Below are 9,434 nucleotides of genomic sequence, written 5' to 3'. Positions count from 1 at the left end.
CCCCCCTCCCCCCCCACCTTCTTTCACTCTCTGGCTCCATCTCTCTCCCTCCCTTCCCTCTCTGGCTTCCAGATCTGGATGTGACTCAGGTTCTGCTTTATCAACTTCATGCCCCTTTCCTCCTTGCGGCCTGAAACTTCCCTCTCAGTTCAGTCATTTCACTAGAAGACTTTTTTTAGAAAAGAGCTCCTCTGGGCCATTGCGCACATCTCACTCTGGTCCCGGCCGGCCCGCCGTTTCCCCCAATCTTACTGCTCCGTTTTCCCTGTCTCCGGTCTGTCTCCTCCTTGTCTGCAGCCCTGGCCCCACCTGCGTCTGTCTGCCTGTCTCGGTGGTGCTGGTGTTTCTGCTCCGTCTTGTAACTGTGTCTTCTCTCTGTCTGGCCGCCCGCCCTCCCTGCTGGTCCCCGCTGGTCCCCGCTTCCCTCCCGGCTGGCGCCCCTGCCCTCCTCCTCCCGCCTCCTCCTCCTCCCGCCTCCTCCTCCTCCCGCCCCCTCCTCCGCACGCCCCCTCCTCCTCACGCCCCGGCCTCGTCTCTGTAGTCTCTGCACTTGTCTCCCATTAAGGTCCCGTCCATGGGGGGGCGGAAGCGGGAGCGCAAGGCCGTGGAGGAGGACACCTCCCTGGCGGAGAGTGACGGGCCGCGCCGCCCCGACGGGGATGAGGAGGAGAGCACGACCCTCAGCATCAACGAGGAGGTGCAGCGCATGCTGAACCAGCTGTGAGTCCGCTGGCCGCCCCGCACCTGCCCGAGGCCGGAGCCCGCAGCCCCCGCCCCGCCGGCCGCCCTGACGCCCGGGCTCCCTGTCTCTAGGAGGGAGTATGATTTTGAGGACGACTGTGACAGCCTGACTTGGGAGGAGACGGAGGAGACCCTGCTGCTCTGGGAGGATTTCTCGGGCTATGCCTTGGCCGCCACAGAGGCCCCGGGAGAGGTAACCAACCTCCCGGCCTTGGGCCCCGGCTCCTCCTCCCCCGGCGCCAGGCCCATCTTCCCACCCACCAGCCCTTCCGAGCTCTGTCTTCCCTCTGTGGCCGCCATCCGTCACCTGCTTCCCCCTTGTCCTCAGTCCTCGTACCCAGTCCTCGTCCTCCGTCTCTCCAGCTTCCTTTAACCTCATTCTGTCTCTCTCTCTCCCTCCCTGGCCTTGCCCTATGGCTCACCCTGTCCCATCCATCCCTCCTCTCTGCTTCCCCCACCTTCCCTTTCCACTCCAGCAGCCGGAAGATAGTTTGGAAAAGGTGATTAAAGATACCGAGTCCCTCTTCAAAACCCGGGAGAAAGAATATCAGGAAACCATTGACCAGATTGAGGTAAGGCTGTGAGCTGAAGCTGAGGGGCCCTGGTTCCCAGGGGCTTGTGAATGGTACTGCAGGACACCAGGGCCTCCCCATTGCCTCCTGGCAAGAGAAGGGGGATCTCCCCACTGGGTCCCGAAGACCTCAGGCTGGGGAGGGGAGCGAGGCAGACAGATGTAGGTTCCAATCTCAGCTCTGTGACTTCCTGCCACTCTGACTTTTATCAGGCCTCTTCTCTCTGAGCCTGCTTTTTTTTTAATCTTTATTTCTTCGGCTGTGTCAGGCCTTGGTTGCAGCATGTGGGACCTTTCATTGCGACCTGCGGACTCTCTAGCTGTGCTGTGTGGGCTTAGTTGCTCTGCAGCACGTGGGACCTGAGTTCCCGGACCAGGGATCAAACCCGAGTCCCCTGCATTGCAAGGCAGATTCTTCACCACTGGACCAGCAGGGAAGTCCTGAGCCTGCTTCTTTGTTTGTAAAGTGGGGGTCTTAGCAGTACCTCCTTCAGAGTTGATTGAAGGTCAGGCGAACCACAGTGCAGGTGGAGTGTGGGACATCTGTCTGGCAATGAGCACCATCGCAGCCACTGTGATCACGGTTGTCACTACAGTCAGTGCTGTATCAGGGTCCACGCCACTGAACTTGACCTTCGCCGCAGCCTCAGCTCAGCCTTCGAGCCATGGAGGTGTCTCCATGGTCATTCCCTCACCTGGAGGAACTTTCCTGAGCTGGCGAGTGGAGCCGGTGCTTTAACGTAAACTCTAGGCTGGAGGGGCTGACGGGAAGGGTTTGTGACACCTCGGACGAGGGTGCTGCAGCCAAGGCGCCACGTGATTCCGGTGACCCCGAGGCCGGAGCCTGAGGGAGTCCTTTCCATGCACTCTGGAGATGAGGCTGGGGGCTTCTAGAATGGTCTGTCTCTCTCCAGGCCCACTGCCCTCTCCGAGGCGGTGGCCACTGAGGAATTAGCTTCCTGTATCCTGATTCTCCCAGCACACAGCAGCTGCCCTGCTCCTTTAAGCAAAACCTGCTCCCATTGTTTACCCCTAGACTGACACTCAGTTTCAAAGGCACAGCTGGGGGGACCTCTCTGGTGGTCATGTGGTTAAGACTCCATGCTTCCTCTGCAGGGACATGGGTTCGATCCCTGGTCAGGGAACTAAGATCTCACGTGCTGCACAGCCAAGAAAAAGGAAAAAAAAGAAAAGCTACAGCTGGATATGTGCTGCCAGCTGAAGAGCTGGGAGGGGGCCCCCACCCCTCTGTTGACACGCATGCTGCTCTCCCCCTCCTCACTGCACCTAGGAGGTCCTGAGGGGTCGGGAGGCTGTTGCTGCTGGTGTTTTTTTTTTTATGGTGTTGCTCCTGGCTGTCCACCCGGGGCTCCGGAGGTCCTTTATCTCAGTGACTTGGGTCTGCAGAGACCATTTCCATTACTGGATGGTGAGAGAGACCCAGGCCCAGGTCTCTGCTCTCAATCTGCTCCCAGCCTCACCCCTCCGCCCTGCCCCACCGCACGTGCGCAGGCTTTTCAGTGTGGCCTTTGGGGTCGTCTCCTTCCTGCAGCCTTCTATAAATGTAGAGGCTGGTGGCCATCCTAGCCTCGTGTTCTGCTGGGACATGGGTTCATTTCTTCCCGCTGCCCCACTGAGTGCTGGGCTCCCGAGCACAGCCCCCAGCGCTCACCTCTAACACCAGCTCTCCCGAGGGGCCGGGGTTGGGGTGAAGGAGGGAGCCAGTCTGGGCAAGCACTGGCGGCACCCTACTTCTTTCCTGGACTGAATGAACGGTCTGCGCCTCCTGCCCTCAGACGTGCTGCTGCCAGGGGCGCCACCTGAGACCCCAGCTCTGGAACCAGGGCCATGGTCCAAGTTGTGCTCACTGGGGCTCCTGACCCACCCAGGCCACCATCTTGCCCCATGTCACTGTCCTGACCGTCTCTTTGTCCGGCCCTGTGACTGTTTGCTTTTCTGAGTTCCCATCCTTGTGGCCCAGTTCAGATCATTCACGGGTGGTTTCTCACCCTTTCTCTTTGCTCTCGGGCAGTCAAGCACATCACCCCGGGCAGTTTTGTTCTGCCCCAACCTGCTTCTGGCCCCTCTTCTTTGTCCCCAGAACAAAGGGAGGTAGCAAGAGTGTCTGTGTCCCAGATTTTTCACGGCCTCCATGCCTGCCTCTCAACAGTATCATGGAGCCTGCGGGCAGAGTCAGGCTCTGGGAAGGAGACTGTGTTTCCTTTGACTCTGAGCCCCGTCTTTTTACACGTAACAGTCCTTGACTTGGGCCACAGCTCGTAGCCTGTTAGATACTCAGCGAGGCAAGCAGGCAGTCCTTCCACTCGTCTCTGAAAAGAGCTTACATGTGAGCGAAGTAATGAGAGGAAATCGGTGGTGAGAGCGGAGCCCCTTTCCACAGAGCCCAGGTGGCCCGTGTGCCAACAGTCTTGTAGACACTTCTTGAAGCTGAGTAATGACTCAACTTGAGGGTGCATGCAGGGATGGGTAGGCCCCAGCTTGGAGCAGGGCCTGTCTGTGGGGGACAGTGCTGTATGGGCCAGAGAGGCCCCTGTGGGGAACCCCAGGTGGAGGCCAAGCGCATCAGGAACATCCCGCCTCTCTAGGGCCTCCCCCTCCTCACTGCTCTTGCCGTGAGTCTCTTCAGAGAACTCGGGCCTCCTGCACCAGACTCCTTAGCAAAAGCCTTTGTGGGCGAGCTTCCCCAGGGAATGTGGAAGGAACGATGGCGTATCGAGTGCCTTCTGCCTCAAGCTGGTTTAGTTTTGAACCTGAGCCCTCCGCCTCCTTCACGGCCTGGCGGGCTAGCCGCCTGCGAGCGCGGACAGGGGCGGCTGCTGACCTGATGGCCTGCCCCCCGCAGCTGGAGCTGGCCACGGCCAAGAACGACATGAACCGCCACCTGCACGAGTACATGGAGATGTGCAGCATGAAGCGGGGCCTGGACGTGCAGATGGAGACCTGCCGCCGGCTCATCACCCAGTCCGGGGACCGGTGAGGGCCGCGGGCGCAGGTGGGGAGGGGCGGTGCCTGGAGCCCCTCGAGGGCGAGCCCTGAGACCCACCCTCAGCAGATGGAGGTTGCAGGAGTCCATCGTGGTTGCCTGGCTGAAACCTCCCCATGCCCTGCCTCTGGCGGTTCCCCTGCTTAGAAAGGCAGCTGAAAACCCGACAGTCACAAAGCTGCTCCATAAATGAGAGACTTGGGTTGCAGAGCATCTCGGGGTCCCCAGGTTGAGGTGGGGACTGTCCCCACCTCAGGGTGGACTGGGGGAGGCGGTGTCCTCCCCTCCCCACTCCCTCGCTCTGTGGTCCTCCTCTGCCTGAGACGTTACTCTCCTGCCCGCCCGACCACCATCAGGCTGGGATGGGCAGAGGTGCCAGCCCTGCCAGGACTCCCATCTACCCTGCCCCGAGGTTACAACCGGTGTTTTTTTCTAGAAAGTCTCCTGCTTTCTCTGCGGTCCCGCTTAGCGACCCGCCGCCACCGCCGCCAAGCGAGGCTGAGGACTCCGATCGCGATGTCTCCTCCGACGGCGCCATGAGATAGGGGCCTCCTCGTGCTCGGCCTGCCCGCCGGGACCCACCACAGCAGAGGGCCGGGGGCTTACAGAAGGGAAGCCCATGTCCTGTGGCACCAGCCTGGCCCCGGGGACTGGGCGCTGCTCCCAAGCTGCCCACCTCGGTCCTCGGCCCCTGCAGGGCTCCGGGGCGTCTGGAGCAAGGCTTGGCTGCCCTTCCCGGGCCACTCCCTGCACAGCCGGCCCTCCTGCCTCGTGGCTGTCTGCTGCTTTCCCGGCTCAAATGCTGCCGGAGCGCTCGTGGCCCCTCGCCCTCTCCACCGAGTAAGCAGTGTGATTGTCCTTCCTTCCTTCCCTGTGGCCTGGGGCCAGCTGGCCGTCTTGATTCCATACTGGTGCTAACTGGCCCAGGCACCGGTATGAAGGGGAGGAGGCCAGACCTTCCGTGGCTTGTGCAGCAAAGAGGCCCTCCATATCGCAGGCAGACTGAGTGGGTCTGGGCAGGGTGCGCCTTCCTCCCTGTTCAAGTGCTCACGGCCAGCTGCCCGTCGACAGCAGTGACGTGGCTCTGCCCTTTCCCTTGTGGGAAGTGCCACACGTTATAAGGACCTTAGTGCGTCTGGGCAAGGCAGCTTTTGGGCTGACTGGGTGCAGTGCTGTGGAGAGAAAGAGACAGAGCTCGTTTGTCTCCGTCACCACCAGGTGGCAGAAAAGTTGAAACTGCGTGTGTGGGAGTCGGTGGGCATGCATGGATGTGTACGTGCACATGTGTGCTCAGGGTCTCGGTTTCTTCAAGCATCAGCTGCGGGTGTCCTCCGTGTCTCACACACGGAGACCCAACAGGCTGAGTAAGAAGACGTCCCAGACTCAGAGATGCTTGGAGAATTGGGGCAACAATGCCAAGGGTCCCTCCGCGCCACTGCCTGAGGCAGACTGGGCGGAGCTGATGTTTGAGTGGAATCTAATGAAACTGGCGAGTATTTATTGAACACGTCTGTGTCACTGTTTCCAGCACTTTCTGGTGGTGGCTACACAGTCCTCTCTCTGCAGTGTGTGCTAGTTCCCATCATTTCCCAACACCCAGGTGTAAGGCAGATGCGGAGCTTGGAACTCCAAAATAATGGTGCCTCAGTCCAGGAGAAGGCAATGGCACTCCACTCCAGTACTCTTGCCTGGAAAATCCCACAGATGGAGGAGCCTGTGGGCTGCAGTCCATGGGCTTGCTGAGAGTTGGACACAACTCAGTGACTTCACTTTCACGCACTGCAGAAGGAAACGGCAACCCACTTGTGTTCTTGCCTGGAGAATCCCAGGGACGGGGGAGCCTGGTGGGCTGCCATCTATGGGGTCACACAGAGTTGGACACGACTGAAGTGACTTAGCAGTGGTAGCAGCAGCAGCCCAGGTTATTAGCACCAAGTCTGTGTTGCTTCCCAGTAAGACTACATGCATCCACCACTGACAGATGACCTGGAAGTAAAGCCATCAGCCCTCCCCTTCTGCAGACCCTAGGAGCTGGGCACCTGCATGGTCATACTGCAGGTGGTCACTAGGGCACAGACACTGAGGCAGAACCGGGACCTAGTTCTCCCAGGGTTGGCCATGCTCCACACTGTTGCAGAGGTCAGCTAACTGGCTGGAAGCCAGGCGGACTCTGCCCAACCTGACTTCCTGTGCCAGGGTCACCCGCAGGGGGAGGGCTGCAGACAGAATGGCTTCTGGATACACACTGCCAGGCTGTTCCTGGGTTCAGCCATGTCAATCTGGCACACACTGGGGCCCAGAGAACCCAAAGGCCTCAGGGAGGATCCCAGGACATGATGTGTGTCTGTTAGACCAGGGCAGGGTTTCTGGCAGCTTGTGTGCTCAACTAGTTCAACTTAGCCCCAGCCCAGCCTCCCTTTCAGCAAGAAACGAAACAGCAGGCTGGGTATAGGGTACTTTTATTGATGGTACACAAGGCAGGGCTCCCTAAGCCCCTCCCCTTCCTCAGGGCCTTGGGGATGGAAATGTGTGGAGGTCGGGAGATTCTCGGTGTGGTGGAGGTGGGGCAGGACTCCCCAGCAGCTGAGGAACTCTCTCTTCCTCTCGTGCTCCTGCTGGGGCTGGGGGTCCAGGGACCTTACTCCTTGGAGGCCATGTGGACCATGAGGTCCACCACCCTGTTGCTGTAGCCGAATTCATTGTCATACCTGGAAGGAGAGCGTGAAGGGCTGTTTACCGAGCCAGCCACCAAGGGGCACCAGACTCGGCTCACATGCTGAAGCATCATCCCGTCCCCACCCCCACATACCAGGAAATGAGCTTGACAAAGTGGTCGTTGAGGGCAATGCCGGCCCCAGCATCGAAGGTAGAAGAGTGAGTGTCGCTGTTGAAATCACAGGAGACAACCTAGGGGAGGAGAGGGCCGTACGTGGAACCCTGCCTGGCTCCCGGCGGCCACGCAGACACGCCAGTCCCTTGACCCACTGACTGTACCTGGTCCTCAGTGTAGCCTAGAATGCCCTTGAGAGGGCCCTCTGACGCCTGCTTCACCACCTTCTTGATCTCATCATACTTGGCCTGACAAGGTAAAAAACAGATGGTCACAGAGTTCCAGTCTTGCAACTCGCCCCCACTGGCCCCACAGGCCACCGAAGCTGCTCCAACCCGAACTTACAGGTTTCTCCAGGCGGCAGGTCAGATCCACAACGGACACGTTGGGGGTGGGGACGCGGAAGGCCATGCCAGTGAGCTTCCTGTGGACACAAGGAAGCAAGGTCAGTCTCCAATGCTCCTCCTGGCTCCCTGGGTCCACATGGCAGAAAACAGCCAAGGGTCTTACCCGTTGAGCTCAGGGATGACCTTGCCCACGGCCTTGGCAGCGCCAGTAGAAGCAGGGATGATGTTCTGGGCAGCCCCTCGGCCATCACGCCACAGCTTCCCAGAGGGGCCATCCACAGTCTTCTGGGTGGCAGTGATGGCATGGACAGTGGTCTGCAGGAGAAGGAGGGGAGTGAAGGCCCCACCTGGTGCTCTCCAGGCCACGCCCCTCCTTCACCCCACCCCTCCCCTGGGGAAGAATTAAGGGACACAGATCCCTCTGAAGGGCCCTGCTTTGCGGCAGGCAGAAGGGTCCCATACTGGCTGAGAACTGTGTTCAAGTTTCCCACCACGCCTACCATAAGTCCCTCCACGATGCCAAAGTGGTCGTGGATGACCTTGGCCAGGGGGGCCAAGCAGTTGGTGGTGCAGGAGGCATTGCTGGAAAAGAGGGAGGCAAGTCAGGGGCATGTCCACTGGGCACCAGGGGGGCACTATCAGCCTGCTTCCCCACCTCCTCTCTGGTGTGCTCACCTGACAATCTTGAGGGTGTTGTTATACTTCTCGTGGTTCACGCCCATCACAAACATGGGGGCATCAGCAGAAGGTGCAGAGATGATGACCCTCTTGGCGCCACCCTTCAAGTGAGCCTGCAGCCGAGGAGCAAGTAATCGCACCCGGGCTCTCACTTTCCTATGTCCGCTCCCCTCCCCTCCCCTCCCCCATCCTCCTGTTACACCCTCCTCTCCAGCCCCTCGCGGCTCACCCCAGCCTTCTCCATGGTAGTGAAGACCCCAGTGGACTCCACCACGTACTCAGCACCAGCATCACCCCACTTGATGTTGGCAGGATCTCGCCTATGAGGGAGACAGGACAAAGCTCAGGGACACAGGGTACCACAGACCCCAGGTGATCACCCTGTCCCAGTGCCTCCTCCAAGGCCAAGTTCTTCCTGTTCCGTCTCCCACACTTACTCCTGGAAGATGGTGATGGCCTTTCCATTGATGACAAGCTTCCCGTTCTCTGCCTTGACTGTGCCGTGGAACTTGCCATGGGTGGAATCGTACTGGAACATGTAGACCTGGGGGGGCCACGAAGGAGGGGGGCATCAAGGAAGGGGCTGCACCTCAGCCAGGCTCTGACCCCGTCCACTAAGGGGCAGCACTCACCATGTAGTGAAGGTCAATGAAGGGGTCATTGATGGCGACGATGTCCACTTTGCCAGTATTAAAAGCAGCCCTGGTGACCAGGCGCCCGATGCGGCCGAATCTGAGGGGGACAAGAGACAAGAAGGGGTGAGGCGGAGGGGATTCCTCCTGGGCACGGAAGCAGCCCCCCGCCCATTCACCCTCGTTCAGAGAAGAGGCCACTCTGTTACCCCTGCAAAGTCTCGCGAGAACTCACTTTATTTTTCTTGAGCAACCCTGTCAGCCCACAGAGTGAAAAGGCTCACCCACCCCCTGCTAAGTCACTTCAGTCGTGTCTAACTCTGCAACTCCATAGACGGCAGCTTATCAGGCTCCCCCATCCCCAGGATTCTCCAGGCAAGAACACTGGAGTGGGTTGCCATTTCCTTCTCCAATGCATGGAAGTGAAAAGTTAAAGTGAAGTCGCTCAGTCTTGTCCGACTCTTAGCGACCCCATGGACTGCAGGCTACCAGACTCTTCCATCCATGGGATTTTCCAGGCAAGAGTACTGGAGTCGGGTGCTAATGCCTTCTCCGCACCCACCCCCTAGTCATTGGCAATCTGTTGAGTTGATGGAGTGGTGCGCAGCTGCTGCCACCTACAGGCCGGGCA

At 59.5% G+C, this 9,434-nt stretch overlaps 2 protein-coding genes across 7 annotated transcripts in view; one reads left to right on the top strand and one right to left on the bottom strand.

Annotated features, from left to right (window-relative positions):
- Nucleotides 1–5,821, top strand: part of IFFO1 (intermediate filament family orphan 1) — a 12,305-nt gene extending 6,484 nt beyond the window's left edge. For 3 of the 5 annotated variants that reach the window (XM_040234992.1, XM_040234989.1, XM_040234988.1), the window contains 5 exons: nt 566–720; nt 814–934; nt 1,218–1,313; nt 4,176–4,306; nt 4,753–5,821. In XM_040234992.1, the coding sequence (XP_040090926.1) occupies nt 566–720; nt 814–934; nt 1,218–1,313; nt 4,176–4,306; nt 4,753–4,861 (612 nt within the window). In that variant the 3' untranslated portion in view covers nt 4,862–5,821. The remainder of the gene's footprint in view (nt 1–565; nt 721–813; nt 935–1,217; nt 1,314–4,175; nt 4,307–4,752) is intronic. The other 2 variants (XM_040234993.1, XM_040234991.1) reach the window with 1 other exon arrangement.
- A 938-nt stretch (nt 5,822–6,759) lies between these two features.
- Nucleotides 6,760–9,434, bottom strand: part of GAPDH (glyceraldehyde-3-phosphate dehydrogenase) — a 4,730-nt gene continuing 2,055 nt past the window's right edge. Inside the window, exons 3-12 of one of the 2 annotated variants that reach the window (XM_040234972.1) lie at nt 8,804–8,903; nt 8,609–8,715; nt 8,401–8,491; nt 8,169–8,284; nt 7,994–8,075; nt 7,657–7,808; nt 7,492–7,570; nt 7,311–7,394; nt 7,126–7,223; nt 6,760–7,024 (exon numbers count right to left, since the gene is read on the bottom strand). In XM_040234972.1, coding sequence (XP_040090906.1) covers nt 6,955–7,024; nt 7,126–7,223; nt 7,311–7,394; nt 7,492–7,570; nt 7,657–7,808; nt 7,994–8,075; nt 8,169–8,284; nt 8,401–8,491; nt 8,609–8,715; nt 8,804–8,903 — 979 coding nt within the window. In that variant the 3' untranslated portion in view covers nt 6,760–6,954. Of the gene's footprint in view, nt 7,025–7,125; nt 7,224–7,310; nt 7,395–7,491; nt 8,076–8,168; nt 8,285–8,400; nt 8,492–8,608; nt 8,716–8,803; nt 8,904–9,434 lie in introns of both variants that reach the window. The other variant, XR_005719936.1, reaches the window with a different exon arrangement.

The sequence above is a fragment of the Oryx dammah genome, unplaced genomic scaffold (genome assembly GCF_014754425.2).
Source record: "Oryx dammah isolate SB20612 unplaced genomic scaffold, SCBI_Odam_1.1 HiC_scaffold_29, whole genome shotgun sequence".
Classification (NCBI taxonomy): domain Eukaryota; kingdom Metazoa; phylum Chordata; class Mammalia; order Artiodactyla; family Bovidae; genus Oryx; species Oryx dammah.
This window is presented reverse-complemented; position numbering and strand designations above follow the sequence as displayed.